This window comes from Phycomyces blakesleeanus (assembly GCF_001638985.1).
Source record: "Phycomyces blakesleeanus NRRL 1555(-) unplaced genomic scaffold PHYBLscaffold_20, whole genome shotgun sequence".
Taxonomy (NCBI): Eukaryota; Fungi; Mucoromycota; class Mucoromycetes; order Mucorales; family Phycomycetaceae; genus Phycomyces; species Phycomyces blakesleeanus.
The window spans coordinates 980,283-999,235 of NW_017265153.1; the positions used below are offsets into that span (position 1 = coordinate 980,283).

An 18,953-nucleotide genomic window follows, 5' to 3' on the forward strand; every position below is an offset into this window, starting at 1 on the left:
TACCATTAGATTAGCTAGAATATAAAAAATGCTTGTAGATAATGGCCATTGTTTTATAGAGAGGTCCATATTAAACTTCTTGTAAACAATCTGTGTAAATACAATGAGGATCTTACTGTGTATTCATTCTTCATCACGTTTTTTCTGTCTCTCTTTCAAACACATGGCTATATTCTTTCCCATCTCTCATTTCTATTCATTTTTCTTGAATTTTCTCTCATTCCAATACATCCTCTTTACAATCTCCATCCGCACTAGCCAAATTTAATACTATACAATTCACGGAATCGGCATCATCAAACATTATTCTGCAATTTATATACTTTTCAGACAAAGAATAGCATCTATATTTAAACACGGCCATCAATACTACATTAAAATATATAAATAGTATTTTGTTTCTTTTCAGATTTATTCAATTAGACTAATTTCTTCTTGTAAATGAGCTCTCCTAATTACAACATTGACATCTTCAATCAAGTAAAAAAAAAGTTTAAAAGCGTGTTTTTTTTATTAGAGCCGATAATAGTTAAAAAGACTTTATTTATTTATTTAAAGGTATACATATATATACATAAAGAAACTATTCTATTTGATTTAATTTCACTTAATGTTCTTTTACATGAGTAAAAGAATAAAAAGCATGACACCAAGTTCTTTGTCCCCGCATTACGCGGCTCAATCTCCTTCAGGACGTAAACCTGACTTGGTAGCGAAGGAGGTGCTGGAATGGTGGCAAACCAACGGAAAGCACCCGTTCATCCAGCCCCACATCTCGTCACCGAGTAATGTGGGTGCGAACTCACCAGAGAACTTACCACTAGGTGATAAGGTCCAGCTCATTCGACTACCAGTAGCTTCACCGTCAGCCGTTAAAGAGTTCAGTCAGGTTAGCAGTGAAGAGCCAGCACATCTCACCACAGATTAGACCTCCCTCCCCCCAGCATCATGATTCCACATTGGCGATGCGATGTACACAGTAGTCTTTCCAAAAATGAAAAGAGACCATGCCCCACGACTTCTCAGAATTAACTGAGCTGGCGAGTAACAACTTTCACTTTCCGATGCTTGTAGCATGGAAGAATCTCCCTGCAACGGTCGCAAGAGACGCCTCACTATGAAACCGGGACTGTTGTTGCTCAAGGAGAAAACAAACGATGCGCGTTGGAGGAGGTCTATATGTAACAGAAATTTTTTTCATCTGCGATTAAAGTTTAGGACTGCGCTTTTTGTCAGGCCTGACGCTCACGTCAGAGCAAACGTGATATAGCTGTATATTATTTTTACTGGGTTTGTGTAACTGTTTTAAGGCAGAATAGACAGTTAATAATATTAAATCAAATTACTACAGAATATGACTTTACAAAGTGAGCTAAAGTAAAGTAAATCAAAGAGGCAAATGAGTAATGAAACGTTTGGTATTGATCGGTGTAGAAATGACTCTCAAAGTGGAGTACAAGTTTCTATAACGGCGATTTGTAGGTTACTCTAAGCTGGTCTGTGCGTTTTTGTTCAAAGGTGCAAGAAAAAGTTTTCTTCTTTTACCCATACAAGTGGGCACAAAAGGTACCCAACAGCCGCCCAAAAATATTTCTATGTATATTCTAAAGCAATATTAAACAGCAAGTAAAAAGCAAAAAATAAAGCAAAAAGTATATATGTATGTTATCTTGATCTCAACACAGTAGGTGGCGGGATTTTGAATTCAAGGTTGGGTTTTATTGAAATGAGGTTATACCAGTGGTTGAAAGTATCAAGATGATTTTTCAAGAGAATGATTGATAGATATCAAATGTTTGGGGATTCTGGTGCAGAAAATAGTAGAAATTTATAACAGAATTAAGGGTTAGTTATAGAGATAGAGAAAGATAGAGTTGATATCTTCAATAGGGAAAATATAAAATACTGAGTGTACATTTATTGTCTTGAGAACGTTTCCTCTTAACAGTAGTTTATTGGCCCTCGTTATCACGCATCTAATTGGGAATATAACCCTTTCTAGCTAGTAACCCGGCTATAGACGCTATTCAACTCGAGCGTCATTGTTCTTTGCAGCCATCACACCGCGATTCCAAATAATAGTGCAAGCGTTTTCATTGCACTGCAATACTGAATGTACTCTTCGCTTCGGACATCTTGCTACTTTATTATCAACGTTTCTCTTCTTACAAGAAATACATACTTGACTTGTAAGAGTGGTACTCCCAACAGCTAAATTTACTTTATTTTACGAAAAATTTACGGTCCTAAATTTTATCTCTTTGCTAAATTTGACAGGGATTTAAAAGTTTAACTGAAAACGCTCTCAAAATTTATTTAAAAAAAAAAAGATAATTGGAACTGTTAGGTGAAGTAGCTTTTTTCTTTGCTAACTTGGTGGTGTTTGGTTTTACGAAAGATAAAAGCTAGCTGACTGTTGGAGATGCTCTTAAGGGTGAAAAAATAAAATAAAATTGAAACAATCTTAAATACTAGCGACTATGGATTTTGGAAAAACCAAAAATATTCCTTTATAAAGAAATTGTAGGCTTTTTTTTTCAAATTATAACTTTAAACGAAGTGTAACATAAGACAAAAAAACTGTGAAGAGGTTGGTATTGTCTCAAGACCACGACAATCCCCATCAATTATATGACTCAAAGCTTGAGAACCGTCTTCATTAACGCTCTTTCCTTGGCCGTCTTCATACATGAATTTAATGGAGGACACTTTTGTATAGTAAAAGCTTAGATAATTGAGAAAGAAGGTGCATATTTTTTTCTTAATTACAAGCAAAGTTTTATACAAGCAGATTCTTTTTGTGAAATTCATTCATGAGTCAATAGAGTTAGTCACAAGGTATTGCATTAAGCCACCTGATTTACACTGAAACTAAGGTTTTTGACTGTATAGCTTCTTGTTGCCCCTAACATTTTGAAAAAGTCTTTTTATTTCTTAGGTGACCTATATATGAAGGGAACTTGATGTACTCATTGTATTATTTTCTGCAAGAAAATATAAATTAAAGTCTTAAAAGTGAGCCTTACAAAAGTGCTTTATTATATTTTATTCCTTAATGTCATGTCATGTCTTCTATTAAATCTACTTCATAAATAAATTAATATGAAATTTGTGCTATTTTTCTTTTAAAAAAAACTATGAACAAAAAATACCCTCTTCATTTCCCTTTCCCTTTACCTTTTCTTTTTAATTAATTTGTATGTATAACCTTTGAGTGACTCTTCCTTTGTTGTGCGGAGATGATAAACATCGATGAACTAACAGATACCAGAGCTTAATCAATGGACTTACTAACCGGAATCAAACGATCTGCAACAAGCAACAGCGATACCTCTCTTCAGGGCACAAACAAAAAGCCACATCTTGCACATTCAAATGCACTAATCTGGGAAGCAATTACATTGACCCATCTTGACATCAAAACTCTTTATCAATATATTCGATCAGAGCCAGACCTCAATGGACGCAATCCCGAGAACTACGGTCTCTTGTATTTGGCAATCAAGAATGAAAACATGGAAGCCATTCGACTTTTATTACTACAGCCTTCTATTCGCGTGAATGAACCTCATGGTCCTCATCAAGAACTCCCGCTTCATTGCGCTGTAAATCTGAGCCTCACAGATGCAGTCGAGCTATTGATCGAACATGGATCTGTACTGGACCTCGAGGATTTATTTGGCCACACTGCACTTACCAACAGTCTATTCACAAAGTCTCTTCGATGCTTAGAGCTGCTGATGCAAGCCGGGGCATCCGTTACACAACAAGACCATAACGGAAATACACCTTTGCATTTTGCCATCACAAACCAATTCCCTGAAGCTCTTGAGCTCCTGGTATCATCTCCTCTAGTCAACGTTGACCATCCCAACAAACGCGGACTTTCTCCCCTGGCACTGGCCATCAGCCTGGGCCACAATATGTTGGTTAGACGCCTACTTGAACTAGGAGCCAATATAGATCAGCGGACAAGATTTGCAACCGTGTTACATCATGCTGTTTATTGGAATCGCTTCGACGCTGTCCAAGATCTTGTTGGACGAGGATGCCAGGTCAATGTAATCAACCTGGCCGAGGAAACACCACTGCTATTGGCAGTGCAGCACAGAAAGACAGATATCGTGCGATATTTACTCCGGAAGGGCGCCAATCCATGTTACAGTGACCAGGACCCAACACATACCACCAATCTTCCGTTACTGTACGCTGCTAATCATGGTTTTACTGACCTGTGCAAGATACTGATTACTGACTCTACATCAACATACTTTCTCAAAAGTGCAGTTGACATGAGTGAACGTGCTGGACATCCAATAACTGCTCAGGTACTGATGGCCAAATATCAGGAACGTATAAACAAGGAGAACAAACTCGAATCACCGATCCCGGTTTCAGATCACGAATTTAGTTCGTTGGTATATGCATTTAGCGACGACGACGCACATAACTTTCAATAAAACATAATCATATATCTCAAAATTTTATATCAACCCCAAACAATTAAATAAATATGTACTAGAAAAGAAAGTAACAGACAAAAGAGTGTATGTATTTTACATATGCATATATGTATGAACGTGTTTAAGTTTTTTATGTGCTTTTTTATTATTTTTTACTTATTGTTTCCAATAAAGGAATCAAAAAAAAAGAAACACATAAGCGATTGGCAGACAAAGAGAAAAGCATTAAGGTGCTTAGATCTCGGCCAACTCGCGGAGACGACGGACAGTGGAGCGGACAGTGGCAGCAGCAGTGGTCCTGTAATAAATAAATAAAATGTGAGACACATATTGCTTGGCAGTAAAAATAAAGGGTTATCGTGACTAACTAGAAAGTCCCCCTTATATATATTCTTTTAAAAAAACTTACGAGACGGTGTAGGCACCACCGGCCATGGTCTTCTTGCAGCCCTTGCACTTCCAGATACCAACGGCAGTACGCTTGACGGCGTCCTTACCGCAGAAAGTACAGGTGTACTTGGCGTGCTGGGTGATTTCCATCTTCTTCACCTGCTTTCTGAGGGAGGCACCATAACGGGTACCGTACTTTCCGGTGATTCCAACCTTCTTAGTGCGCTTGGCCTAATATGATTGAACGTTGTTGTCGAATATATAAGTGTCATACAATAATTTGGTCCATGGATGGATGGATATATAAATAGATATGTGTTGTGTTTGTGTGTGTGTGTATAGATGTGTATGATCGGATGGATGGATGTGTGGATAGATGTATGGATAGATAATAATAATTGAACAAATTAATGAGTATTTGTGTACTTGCTGTATAATTCCTTTTCTCTTTATGTATCTCTCACATTATATGAGGAGATGCATTTGCCTATACCATACCATTTCGCAATTAGGATTGTCAAAGAGGAGGAACTCTAGGCTTCTGGGCACCAAGGCCAATTTGATGGGAGCTCCCTTCCCGATCGAAAAGGAAGTGACAGTCACTAGAACCCCCTTCTCCGACAGTAAAAGGTCAAGTTGTTCCTTAAGGATTGATTACATTGAACACTACTACCACACACCAATTATTCGTTGTTTTACATATAACTAATATTAGGTGTGGCAGTAAAAATATAAAAAGATTTACGCCTTTTATTATTCTTTTAAAAATAAAGTCTTGTTTATTAAACTGCATTTGCTCATACTCCACTTTACAAGAAAGACTTGTTCAATTTTTTAGTTATTTTTTTTGGTACAAAGAATGAAAACGGCGGTACCTTAATATTGTCCAATTATTGCCAAAGCGCACATGCCGGACCTCTTTACGTGCTGGCAGATGTGTGGTCCGGCCCGGGGAACAAAAGTAGGCTGGACATGCTCACCAACGGCTTCTTTCTCTTACTCTTGCTGTAACTATCTGTCTCAATGGTAAGCAATCCATTCGATATTAGACGCAGCACGTACGATGGATGGACGGAACCATGTGGATGAACAAATGATCGACTACGAAATGCAATTCTTTTGGGTCATCAATGCCTAAAAAAATACACAATCACATACTTCACAATCACCATCACCACCATTACCGACACAATTACGATGTAACCAACAAGACATTTTTGGACGACTACAAAAAAATACAAAATAGATCTTTCCTCTCAGCGCATATTATCCCTTCACCACTACTTGCTTTCTCTGAATCGACCAACTGAGATGCGATTTGGCTTTGATGATCATGTTATTAAACTTTGCTGTTATTGTCTTTAGGCTGCCGTCAAAGCTCACGAACTCCGCAACAAGAACAAGGCCGAGCTCTTGAAGGTTCTCGATGAGAAGAAGCAGGAACTTGCTTCTCTCCGTGTCCAGAAGGTTGCTGGTGGCTCTGCCTCCAAGCTCCAGGCCATCGGTGAGGCTCGCAAGAACGTTGCCCGTACCTTGACTGTCATCAACCAGACCCAGCGTGATCAGCTCCGTCTCTTCTACCAGAAGAAGAAGTTGATCCCCATCGATCTCCGTGTCAAGAAGACCCGTGCTCTCCGCAGAGCCTTGACTCCCTATGAGCGTAGCCTCAAGACTGTCAAGTACCAGAAGAAGCAGGCTCACTTCCCCATGCGCAAGTACGCTGTCAAGGCCTAAATTTAGGATTTAATGAACTACAGTGGTCATTCTTTTCTTTCTTTCTTCCTTCTTTCTTCTTCTTTTACTTTCATTGATAATAAATAAGAAGTATAAATTTAAAAATAATTTTTACTATTAATAATTAAAAATAATGATAATAATAATAACAATGATGATTGTGATGGTGATGGTGATAATTAGATTGTGCGTGTATATCTGGGGGTTGAGGAAGGACAATGGTCAATGGGTTTAGTGAAGATCCATGTCCTTTTTTTTTCCTCTTATATTTAAAATAGATTTTAATTTTATTTTGTAGAGTGAGATTAGTGTAGATGCAGAATACATATATTCATTTTGCCACGTTTCTTTATGTACGTTTATTATGTGCGCATGGGCTTTTCCTTGTAAAATTTGAAATCAAATTATTTTGAAGCGCGCACTGCTCAATAAGACAAAGGATGTTTGAATGCGTATCTATATATCCATGTATATGCTCGAGCGTGTGTGTTTATGCATATATGTATGAATTTATATATGAATTTATGTATGGCAGTGAGCTCAATTCCAGGGGAATTTTAATCATCATAGGAAGGGTGTCAAACAAGTACGTCCATAAACTTACATGAATTCTTTTTATATCTTTTTTTTATCGTTTTTCCCTATATATATTTATATAATGCTTTGTTCATATAAAATTACATTTAATAAAGCAAATCTAAGCACAAAGACTTGTCTGTTTGGTGAGAAAGAATAATAATAATAAATACTCTTTATACTCAATGGCGTTCACTTCCTGTCTGATTGTTTTCAAGGCCTTAAAAGCAAAAGAAAAGAAAAAGCGCATTTTACTTTTCACAATATACATTCCTTTTCTCTTTCTTTCCCTGTTCATTCAGTCGGTCTTCCCTTCCCTTCCCTTCCCTTCCTTTCATTCACTCCCTTTCTCCTCTCCTTCTTTATCCTTCCTCAATTACGCTCAATTACGCTCATTTACGAACATATACACTCATTTATTATCATCTTTTTAATGGCTGGTAATATTTCCAATCAAAGCAAACAAAACAAACAAGTCAAACAAAAGTCTCAAGAATCCCCGGTTACTCCTCCTGCTTCTCTCGGCCCATCAAAGCTCCAGGACATTGCTGATCTGGCCTTGTTGACCCGGCCTAGTAGTCACGCCAAACGTACCAGAGTCCGTCGACGAAATCCTAATCATGTTCCTCGCCCTATGAACTGTTTCTTGGTCTATCGTTGTGAGAAACAAAAAGAAATCTCAACTTATTGTCCAGGCGCGAATCATCGAGATATATCCAAAATAATAGCCAAGTGGTGGCATGAAGCCCCTTCTTCCGAAAAAGAATTCTATCGCACCTTGGCCGATCGAGGCAAACAGCAGCACTCTGAACAGTAAGTTCTGAATACACAATTTCCATAAAAAAGTATTTGTAGTCTATCTCTATCTTTACCTTGACCTTTATCTTTTCTGTTTATTTGTTTATTTGTTTACGTATGTATGTATCAATGTGTTTCGTTTTTTTTGTTTGTTTGTTTGTTTAAGGCTATAAATACCTGTAATCATTATTGTTACTAACTCATACTTACTTGCTTATATATTTATTTGTCTTTAGGTACCCACAGTATAAATACTCTCCTCGCTCAAGACGTCAAAAGCAAGCTGATGGTACTGGTCTTGTAAAGGAAGAAGAGCATTGCGGGCATATGTATGACGAATTCTCTTACAATCTCACTGGTATAATACTCCAAGACTCCTCATGTCCAGCATGTCCCACCTACTGGCAGCCCGTTTCCGAAAATACGGATATCACAGGTCACGAGAAATCAATGTTTCCTGGATCAGTTGGCCTTAATACCAGCACCCAAATACTATACTATCCAGCCTTTCAGATCTCTCATCCCCTTTCGACAATGTACTCTTTGGGCTATGACTTAGGATTAAGCGTCGAAGATGTCCCTTATACAACAACACTCGGGTTTTCTCCATCATCTTCTCCTGACTGGGAGTCCTTACAGAACGAAGCTGATACTGGGATAAATAGATCGTTGTATAGCGGGACCTTACCATTCTACGTGAATGAGTCAATTTCATGTGATAGCCCTAAAGATACACAGTATATCTTAAAGCAGGATATTTCTGACAAGGATTATCTCTCTTGTTCCTTCTTATCTAATATACCCAACTGTATGTATTCCCTTTAACTAGATTATATGTGTATGGTTTGTTTGTTTGTTTGTTTTTCTTATATATAAGAGCAGAAGGAGAAAGGGAGGGAGAAAGAGGAGCATATGTGATATTGAAACAGATATAGTAATGTACTCAAGTGTGAGACTTGTTTCAAAAATAATTAAAATAAAGAATAAAGGCAATGGCTATGACTTAAATGGTCAGTCATTTGCTTTGATTTTGTAACAAACATTTAATTAAATCTTATTTAAAATCAACTACTTCAAGAACCTCATTAATTTCCAAAAAGTGACTGGTGTATAGAATTGACAAGGAACTTTACTGTTATCTTCTTCTACTCATTATTCCTATGAGTTGTCTCAATTAGTCAATGACTCCTGCATATATCTTTAAGTTCTTGTGTAATTTCCCGTCCGTGTGGGCGTGTATGTGTACGTGTACTCGTACATATACATGTATGTGCAAGGGTGAAGATGTTTATCATATATGTATATATTTAATATAAATATAAATATACAACTTCGGTGCCTTGTTTTGGCGTAATTTAATGTGCCGCCCTATTTCCAAGATTATATTATATACTTGTTTATCCGTAAATATAAATATCATATACACATATTTCTTTCTTAAAAATAATAATAATGGTTTCTTTAAAAATATACGTCTATAGGCATCTACACAGATACAGTGTTTCACGTTTGAAAGATACAGAAATTAGGAGGTAAAAATAAGATTTATGGATGATCAGTAAAATCAATAACAATATTAAAAAAAAAACCCCATCACGGTACCAATTTACGGCTTTAATTTATTTATTTTTGCGCTGTGTTTTTTATTTGCGTTCCGGACGTTTAAAAATGCGCGCAATGATTGTTCAAAGTTCAATTCGCGGATTTGTAAGAAACAATTTCACAGATATTTTTCACTGTCTAAAAAGAAATGAAATCGTTAGTACTTGGCTAATTTTGCTATTATTTGCAGTATAAGTCGATCAGTTAGGGTAATGAGAACTGTCTTTAACAAAATAATAAAATGCTTACCACTTTGTACATATCCAACAACCTCAATTTCTTTTGTTTTATTCTTGTCCCAGTCAACGTGTTCGCACAAATTGAAGAACATGTATTTTAGAGTCTTAAGAAACTTCATCCTTGATCCTTAGTTATATTCCTTTCTCGTTGTACCATAATAAAAGAATTCTTCCTCACACACACCAAATTTCAACGGCGTATCCCCTTCAGCTACAGTGTAAATGATCATATCGGGTTTACAGCCCATTTTTTTCTTTCGATTTGTTCTTGCGCCTCTCTTTCTCTCTTTCTTTCTTTTGTGGCTTGATAAAGGCGACCAGTTGACTTTATAGAATGATTATTTAAGATAATAATATGGACCATAATACAAAATACATGCTAATTATACCTGATGCAATTGATTCTATCAGGGTTGTCGAACAGTTTATAGATAATATGAGCCCAAGGGTTACTATTGTGCCATTGTTCTTGTTGTTTAATCAGAAGAGGGTCTGGGTTTCTCTCATATAAATGCAACCTCATCTATTACTTAATGTTACTTTTATTTTTATTTGATAATATTAGCTTACATCTATTCGACTATACAGCATAGTTTATCGATATAAAACCCTTCTTCAGAAGAATACATTTTCACCAGAGAAATCACTGCCAGATTTTTGATTTCTATTAGTCACGAATAAAGCTACTTGTCAACTTTTTTATGATATATTCTCTAAAGAACTTAACTGAATAAGATGAACTACTTGTGCTGCCATACATACATATTGTGGAATAAAAAATAAAAAGGAAAATTTACCATAAGGTGAAATCAATACGAGCCCTAATATCTTAGAAAATGTCTATTAACCCATATATCTATTGAGCTTTGGGATAGTCACCAGTCAAAGTATCTGATTCCTTTAGGGGGGTTCAAAACATGTTATGTAAGAAACCCAGTATGACAGCTATCATCATCATCTTAAAATATAAACATGGTGTCATGTTCATGATTTCTTTTTGGCTCTTTGTATATCCTGGAAATGAAAGTGGCTGTTGTAAGAAAAAGTTCTGTAAGGGAGACAATAAAATAAGATGTGGTCAATAAAGAGATGTATTTATGGGAAAGTGATGTTGTTTTATGTTGTCGAGATGTAATTTAAATAAATCACGTATCAAAGAACATCTTCAGCAGCGAGTTAACTTTTTTTTTAAAAATTTATCTAAAGCCAAATACAGCAACTTTAGCTAAAGAAAAGGTTACGTTTCCCAGAAGTTCAATTTCTTTTTCTTTAAAAATAATTTTTGAGAGCATTTTCATCAACCAATTTTAAATCTGACAACTTTAGCAAAAAGATATAAGAAAAAAAAGTACTATATTTTGCTCGTAAAATAAAACAAATCAAACTACTAGGGATAGCACTTTTAACCAGAATTTTAAATTTTAGATAAAAGTGGAGAAAAAAGGGACTACTTGAGATGCTCTTAAATTGTTTACACTTTTACTTGTAAAATCCTCACATTGACAGTGGAAGTTCTGTAAAAAAAAACGACACGCAAGAAAATTAAATAATACGCAAATCGCTTGAAAAAGAAAACTTTTTATATAAATAAATAATTCGCGAATTGGGATCCTGCAAACCCGCAAACTGAGAATAAAATAAAAACGCAAACTTGAATATTAAACTCCAGGCAGTGGGAATTTGTAACACCGCACCAAAATATAAAGCCGCTAATTGGTACTGTGGTTTTTTTTTGTATTGTCTTGTTGATTTTATTGATCATCCATAAAATTTATTGGACTTACAGATTATTTTTTTATTGGGGGTACCAATTTTTTTTTATTTTATTTTTTACCTCCTATTTTTGTATTCTTAAACGTGAAGCACTGTTTGTGTGTGTGTGTGTGTGTGTGTGTGTGTTTATATATATATATATATAGATACATATATATATACATAATAATACAAGTATTCAAGTATTCAATTCCTTTTTATCTTCTTTACATTTGTCTTCAATTCTTTTTTTATATAATCCAAAAACAGGAGCAAGTTATAATGGCACGCTGTTTACCAGATATTGTTGGAACTGAACTGTACAAGAGAATCCCATTTCTATTCACTGAAGAACGTAAATATAACCCCAATACAACTAACAAACTCTAGCAAGATATACATATACAAAATCAAAGTGATAAAAGAAACATTTCCCACGGCTCTAATTGATGATATACATATATATATATTTTGGGTTTTCTTTTGAAATATTTGATTTAATTTGATTTAATTTGATTTCTTTTGTTATGAATATTCATTATTAATATTATTTATTATCTATCATTATCATTACTATGATTTTGCTTTGATATACAATAGTATCATCCAAAAATGTGTTTCTAAGGTTGCCAGACGCATTCACACCTATTGAGCGTATGCTTTTGCAGGCCAATGGAAACCTTCAGCGTATATTATCAGCCTACTATAATGTACCAAGTCGTGTCGAGATTATCAAGAATGAAGCAATCTCTCCAATTAATAATGATTCAGGAGAAGCAAAGACTATGCAGTTTGAACGCAAGATTGTCATGTATTTTGGTGAACACAGAGCGTATGAAGCAGATTCTGTATTAGTTGTCAGAGATCAGAATGTATTAGATCTGATCGAAAAGCACAAATACGGACTGGGTCAAATTTTTGGGTAAATGTTTTTAACGAAAGGAAGAAAGAAAGAATGAAAGAAAGAATGAACACACATATACATATATAGATAAAAAGGCTTTGCTATTCTTATTCTTGCCCTTATCAACTAGTATTATTAATAATAACAAAATAACAAAAACAATGATACTAATTAACGCCCTTTGTTTCTAGTCACACTCGTAGATCACCTGACTTTGTCCTGCATGCTGTTGGTCGTCATGGAACTAAGCCTGGAGCCAGTTTCTGGCGTGACTACAGTTTGACAATCCCAGAGGTCTTGGACTGCTTTGTACGAGAGATCTTTGTGGAAGGTCTACTGGAACCGTCTGGTGGTTGCCAGAATACTATTGCCCCCGCCGATTCTGCAGTCGACCCCGGTGCTGCTGCTGCGGGAACAATATGGGTCAGCGATTCTTAAAAAGGCAACCGCTGTTGAACCACGGGCATGGTGTCGAACGTGCGAGAAAGATTGTGACTGGAAATTAAATAGGTTCCTGTCTTCTGAGTGGCGTCTGAGTTTATGTTAGATTTTGTCTATTTTCTTGAGAATAAAAGCAACCCTTCCCCTTGACATCTACGCGCTTTTCTTCATCCTTTTCTTCCATATTCCAAAGATGACTGTCGAAACCGAGACCTTTTCTTTCCAGGCTGAGATCTCTCAGTTGATGAGCTTGATCATCAACACCTTCTACTCTAACAAGGTAAGATAATCATCCCGTCCGACAACTAGACGCGTCATACCTTCCCACCCCCCCTTTTTTTTTTTTAAAAAAAGAAAGAATACGGGATAAATGACAGTAAAAGATGTACAATGTATATGAATATCAAGTACTTACATACCATTCGCTTCTAGGAAATTTTCTTGCGTGAGTTGATCTCCAACTCTTCCGATGCTATCGACAAGATCCGTTACCAGTCTTTGACCGACTCATCCCTCTTGGACTCCGAGAAGGAGCTCTTCGTCCGTATCACCCCCGACAGAGAGAACAACATTCTCTCCATCCGTGATTCCGGTATCGGTATGACCAAGGCTGATCTCGTCAACAACCTCGGTACTATTGCCAAGTCTGGTACCAAGGCTTTCATGGAGGCTCTCTCTTCCGGTGCTGACATTTCCATGATTGGTCAGTTCGGCGTCGGTTTCTACTCTGCCTACCTTGTTGCCGACAAGGTCCAGGTCATCACCAAGCACAACGATGATGAGCAGTACATCTGGGAGTCTGCTGCCGGTGGTTCCTTCACCATCACCCGTGATGAGGTCAACCCCTCCATTGGTCGCGGTACTGAGATGCGCCTCTTCATGAAGGAGGACCAGCTCGAATACCTCGAGGAGAAGAAGATTAAGGACATCGTCAAGAAGCACTCCGAGTTCATCTCCTACCCCATCCAGCTCGTCGTCGAGAAGGAAGTCGAGAAGGAGGTCTCCGATGATGAAGAGGAGGTCAAGGAAGGCGAGAAGCCCAAGATTGAGGAAATCGAAGATGAGGATGACAAGAAGGACAAGAAGAAGAAGACCATCAAGGAGAAGTCCACCGAGACCGAGGAGCTCAACAAGACCAAGCCCCTCTGGACCCGCAACCCCGAGGATGTCAAGGCTGATGAGTACTCTCAGTTCTACAAGGCCCTCACCAACGACTGGGAAGACCATCTTGCCGTCAAGCACTTCTCTGTCGAAGGTCAGCTCGAGTTCCGTGCCATCCTCTTCATCCCCAAGCGTGCTCCCTTTGACATGTTCGAGACCAAGAAGAAGCGTAACAACATCAAGCTCTACGTCCGTCGTGTCTTCATCATGGACGACTGTGAGGACCTCATCCCCGAGTGGCTCAACTTCGTCAAGGGTGTTGTTGACTCTGAGGATCTCCCCCTCAACATCTCCCGTGAGATGCTCCAGCAGAACAAGATCCTCAAGGTCATCCGTAAGAACCTCGTCAAGAAGTGTCTCGAGATGTTCGCTGAGATCGCCGAGGACAAGGAGAACTTTGACAAGTTCTACGAGTCCTTCTCCAAGAACCTCAAGTTGGGTATCCACGAGGACACCCAGAACCGCGGTAAGATCGCCGAGCTCCTCCGTTACTCCTCTACCAAGTCTGGTGAGGAGTTGACCTCCCTCAAGGACTACGTTACCCGTATGCCCGAGAAGCAGAAGAACATCTACTACATCACTGGCGAGTCCCGCGCTGCCATTGAGAACTCTCCTTTCCTCGAAGGTTTCAAGAAGAAGAACGTCGAAGTCTTGTTGATGACCGACCCCATTGATGAGTACAGCACTCAGGTAAGCAAAGCAAAGCAATTTTGCAAACACTAAAACAAAATAAGAATGTGTAAAACAGAATAAAGAAATTAACCCTAATTGTTTTTCTTTAAAAAAAATAGCAATTGAAGGAGTACGATGGCAAGACCCTCGTCTGCATCACCAAGGAAGGTGTTGAGATCGAAGAGGATGAGGAGGAGAAGAAGGCCCGTGAAGAGGAGGAGAAGAAGTTCGAGGGTCTCTGCAAGGCTGTCAAGGAGATCCTTGGCGAGAAGGTCGAGAAGGTCGTCATCTCCAACAAGTTGACTGACTCTCCCTGTGTCCTCACCACTGGTCAGTTCGGCTGGTCTGCCAACATGGAGCGTATCATGAAGGCCCAGGCTCTCCGTGACTCTTCCATGTCCTCTTACATGGCTTCCAAGAAGACCTTTGAGTTGAACCCTGAGCATGCCATCATCAAGAGCCTCGCCACCAAGATTGCTGCTGACAGCAACGACCGTTCCGTCAAGGATTTGACCACTCTCCTCTACGAGACCTCTTTGTTGACCTCCGGTTTCTCCCTTGATGAGCCCAGCTCATTCGCCAACCGCATTCACCGCATGGTTTCCCTCGGTCTCAGCATCGATGAGGAGGAGCTCCCTACCCAGAGCAACTCTGAAGTCCCTGCTCTCGAGACCATCGAGACCTCCAAGATGGAGGAAGTCGATTAAATATATATCATAAACCACAAACATCGATTATCTTCATTACCATTGTAAAGAACTCTATAAAAATTCCAACAAGATTGTATAGTTTCTATAGCTATTTATCTTTTCCGCCTCTATCTATCTCTCTCTATTTCTCTATCTCTTTCTGTGTCTATCTCTTATTTACTTCATTTCAGACTGCCCTTTATTTTAAATAAAAAATAGTATAAAAAAATAAAATAAAGAAAACTGGGACAATCAATTCAAAACTTGAACTCTTTCATTGCTTTTTCTATTCCGCTCTTCCTTCCGCTTAATTTTTTTCCTTTCTTTAAATTTCATTATAATTCATGGAACCTCCTCCTGTAACGAATGGTCTAGTCATTGCTGGCTACTTCCCCAACTGGTATGTCCTCTCGCCCCTCCTCTTGCTACTGCGCCTTGACCAAGAAAGCAAGATTTTTGATTGTCATAGTAATTGTTCTTTGTATTCGCAAAATATAAAATATAAATAGGGCAATATACGCCCGAAACTTCAATGTGTGTGACCTAGCAGTCAGTGCTCAAAAGCTCACCCATGTGCTTTACGCGTTTGCCAATTTCCAAGAGGATGGAACAGTTATTCTTGGCGTAAATAACTCTTAATCAATCAATATATCAAACCGACCCCTTTCTCTTTAAGAAAAGAGCCGGATAAATCTACACGTTTATTTAATACCAAAATACAATTCATAGGATGTCTGGGCTGACAAAGACAAGCATTTTCCACCAGGTAAAATTATAAGCTGAATATATATATATAGCTCGATTACTACCCCTCCCCTTCTTTTTGGGCTTAGTTTTTGGTTACTTAATTTGTGTGTGTATTATATTTTTTATTTTATTAGAGCAAACTATTAATGGTAAAGCCGACAGTTGGAACGAAGGCGATGCCAACCTTTATGGAAACTTTAAACAGTTTTATTTGCTTAAGCAAAAGTATCGTCACCTCAAGGTATCACTGAGTATTGGTGGCTGGACCTGGTCAACGAATTTTTCTGTCGTCGCAGCCGATCCTGCGAAACGAGCCGTTTTTGTAAAGACAGCAATCCGTCACCTTGCTAATCTTGGTCTTGATGGCATTGGTAATCTTGCTATATTGGTTTTTATTTTTTAAAAAAGTCTTTAGCTCATGATTAATTCGAGCATTTAGACATTGATTGGGAATTCCCAAAGGACGACAAGGATGCATTTCACTACGTGCACCTGTTGTACGAACTTCGTATTGCATTGGATATGTACCAGCAAAGTCTCGGTCAAACGAATCAGCCGCGTCTCATATTATCTGTAGCTGTACCTTGCGGTCCAAGTAAATACAAGCTGTTACGTCTTCAACAAATGGCGCCCTATGTTGATATATTTTATTTGATGGCAAGTATATTATTAAGAGCTACTCTATCAAAATACAAAAATAAAATAAGAGGGAGAAAGTAATTTTAACGCTTGGCATTATATTCTTTCCTTTTAGGCTTATGATTTTGCCGGGTCCTGGGATACAAATGCAGGCCACCAGTCGGCAATGTATGGTGGTGCATTGAATGTTCACCAGGCGATAGAAGGTTATATTTCAGGAGGCGTACCACCTCACAAGATTGTAATGGGAATGCCGGCGTATGGCCGTGGGTTCTTAAATACAAACGGTCCCAATACGCGTTATGATGGTCTGCCAGAAGGATCTTGGGAGAAGGGAATGTATGACTACAAGCACCTGCCACCACCAGGCCACACAGAACACCACGACATGGAGATACTTGCGTCTTGGTGCTATTGTCCTGAAAAACGGGAGCTTATTACTTACGACTCGCCTTATATTACCCAAGCCAAATGCGATTACATCAAACAACGACAATTAGGAGGTGCCATGGTGTGGGAGCTTAGTGCTGATCATCCCGGGGACCATCCTCGCTGTCTGTTGAATGTTTTGTACGATTCTTTTGCAGGAAATACTGATACCATGCCTAACCATCTCGACTATCCCTCGAGCGGGTTTAATAATCTAAAGGGCCATATGAAATGAAAACAGATACACATTAAAAAAGTAAATACATTCTTTATCTCGAAAGTGAAGTTGAATGATTAAGGAAAAGAGCAAAGGGCTTACTCGTGACATCATGCATGTCTATCAATATCAACAACCTTGGTTTGTAGATATATATCTATATTAGCTTTTTTTATTTCTTAAAAATATCTATCTACATATCCCCCTCCCACCCCCCTCCAATTTCCTTTATTTTTTAATATATTTGTGATAGAGTTATTTTTCTTCTTCTTCTTTATTTGCTATCCATGAGAGCCATACGTCGATACAGTGTTATGGCACTTCCTGTTTCACGTACATATTATTATGGCGCAATGTCTTCCAGCAGTCTGTTTGTACGAAGGGGTTCTGGTGAAGACCAGACTATTTTGGGATCAACCGTGTCGCAATGCACTTTGGCATCACAAATGAGTAAGTGTTCATTCCCAATGATTCCTCATTAAATTTTATTTTTATTTTTATTATTGGTATATTTATTTGTAGAATTCGTCAGAAAGGTTTATGGTATCGCTCTTGTTCAGTTGGTTGCACTAGGACTTTTATCTGTCTTTTTATCTTATCTTTCATTTTTCACTGGTTGGCTAGAAGCAAGGTAAATCGGACACTTGCATTAAATAACAGCCTTTTTATTTTATTTGGCATTTAATGGTAACTAAATCAAGTACATTGCTTGAATATTTATAGTAAATATGGCTGGTTACTTCTATTGCTACCGGTTTGTATATTCCAGATTTTTGGCATGTGGTGGCTGTGGGGAAACTATTTTCAGATGTCTCGAACAAGTCAGGCTGTTTTTCTTGTGGTTGCTTCAATACTGACCACATTTATCCTGTCTGTACTGAGTAAGTCTAGTAGACAGTTCCCCCTTTTATGCTGATTGAATAGAATGTTTGACAGGAATAAAAAAAAACCCCTCTATAATGGCTATCGTGTAAGTAGTATGTAAGCTATTCAGCAACCAAGGTGTACTGGTGATCCTGTTAGCTAGCACAGGTCTCGTGTGCCTACTATTGTATAGCTTACAGGCTCGCTTTGCGTTCACTGGCGTATCCCCGATGCAAGTATAGTCGTTTAATTATATATATATATATTTGGTTCAAACTTATTTATGGGTATATGATTTGTATTAGTTTACTGTGTTGGGTTATTATATATACCAGCTCTTTGTGGCTACATCAACTGCTTGAACTGGATTTTGGCGAGATAGTCTGGCCACTCTTGATATCATGTGTACTATGTACTTATTTAATCCTTGATCTCTATTACCTTGTTGGGTACCTGACCCCAAAGGACTATATATTGGCCAACATGTGTCTCTATATAGATCTGATGGTTCCGTTCCGATGCGTACACAATCTTTGTGAGCTCACAGATCATATCACTCTGTTTTCTGATATATTTAATCCATCCCGTAATGAAATATAACATTAAATTTGGCATTTTTCTTATATATATTTATAT

At 37.9% G+C, this 18,953-nt stretch overlaps 7 protein-coding genes across 7 annotated transcripts; 6 read left to right on the top strand and 1 right to left on the bottom strand.

Annotated features, from left to right (window-relative positions):
• Positions 1 to 643: 643 nt before the first annotated feature.
• Positions 644 to 1,121, top strand: PHYBLDRAFT_149191 (hypothetical protein; the record flags this gene model as incomplete). Its single annotated transcript, XM_018432231.1, has 2 exons — positions 644 to 896; positions 1,003 to 1,121. 2 exons carry the CDS (start codon positions 644 to 646, stop codon positions 1,119 to 1,121), a joined length of 372 nt encoding a protein of 123 aa, XP_018288069.1.
• A 3,455-nt stretch (positions 1,122 to 4,576) lies between these two features.
• PHYBLDRAFT_126841 (hypothetical protein) lies at positions 4,577 to 5,368 on the bottom strand. The gene is made up of 3 exons (XM_018429129.1): positions 5,352 to 5,368; positions 4,873 to 5,084; positions 4,577 to 4,761 (listed from the first exon to the last, which is right to left on the bottom strand). The coding sequence occupies exons 1-3, from the start codon at positions 5,352 to 5,354 to the stop codon at positions 4,698 to 4,700; spliced, it is 279 nt and encodes a 92-aa protein (XP_018288070.1). The 5' UTR covers positions 5,355 to 5,368; the 3' UTR covers positions 4,577 to 4,697.
• Positions 5,369 to 5,862: 494 nt separating this feature from the next.
• Positions 5,863 to 6,731, top strand: PHYBLDRAFT_126844 (hypothetical protein). The gene is made up of 2 exons (XM_018429130.1): positions 5,863 to 5,879; positions 6,219 to 6,731. Exons 1-2 carry the CDS (start codon positions 5,877 to 5,879, stop codon positions 6,585 to 6,587), a joined length of 372 nt encoding a protein of 123 aa, XP_018288071.1. The 5' UTR covers positions 5,863 to 5,876; the 3' UTR covers positions 6,588 to 6,731.
• An 865-nt stretch (positions 6,732 to 7,596) lies between these two features.
• Positions 7,597 to 8,786, top strand: PHYBLDRAFT_172047 (hypothetical protein; the record flags this gene model as incomplete). The annotated part of the gene is made up of 2 exons (XM_018436721.1): positions 7,597 to 7,976; positions 8,198 to 8,786. The coding sequence occupies 2 exons, from the start codon at positions 7,597 to 7,599 to the stop codon at positions 8,784 to 8,786; spliced, it is 969 nt and encodes a 322-aa protein (XP_018288072.1).
• Positions 8,787 to 11,836: 3,050 nt separating this feature from the next.
• PHYBLDRAFT_60355 (hypothetical protein) lies at positions 11,837 to 12,896 on the top strand (the record flags this gene model as incomplete). Its single annotated transcript, XM_018440632.1, has 3 exons — positions 11,837 to 11,909; positions 12,155 to 12,476; positions 12,650 to 12,896. The coding sequence occupies 3 exons, from the start codon at positions 11,837 to 11,839 to the stop codon at positions 12,894 to 12,896; spliced, it is 642 nt and encodes a 213-aa protein (XP_018288073.1).
• Positions 12,897 to 13,079: 183 nt separating this feature from the next.
• On the top strand, positions 13,080 to 15,952 carry PHYBLDRAFT_188232 (hypothetical protein). Its single transcript, XM_018439469.1, has 4 exons — positions 13,080 to 13,179; positions 13,332 to 14,750; positions 14,852 to 15,821; positions 15,874 to 15,952. The coding sequence occupies exons 1-3, from the start codon at positions 13,093 to 13,095 to the stop codon at positions 15,437 to 15,439; spliced, it is 2,094 nt and encodes a 697-aa protein (XP_018288074.1). The 5' UTR covers positions 13,080 to 13,092; the 3' UTR covers positions 15,440 to 15,821; positions 15,874 to 15,952.
• Positions 15,953 to 17,740: 1,788 nt separating this feature from the next.
• Positions 17,741 to 18,917, top strand: PHYBLDRAFT_172051 (hypothetical protein; the record flags this gene model as incomplete). Its single annotated transcript, XM_018436722.1, has 5 exons — positions 17,741 to 17,903; positions 17,976 to 18,084; positions 18,177 to 18,334; positions 18,378 to 18,423; positions 18,653 to 18,917. 5 exons carry the CDS (start codon positions 17,741 to 17,743, stop codon positions 18,915 to 18,917), a joined length of 741 nt encoding a protein of 246 aa, XP_018288075.1.
• Positions 18,918 to 18,953: the final 36 nt, after the last annotated feature.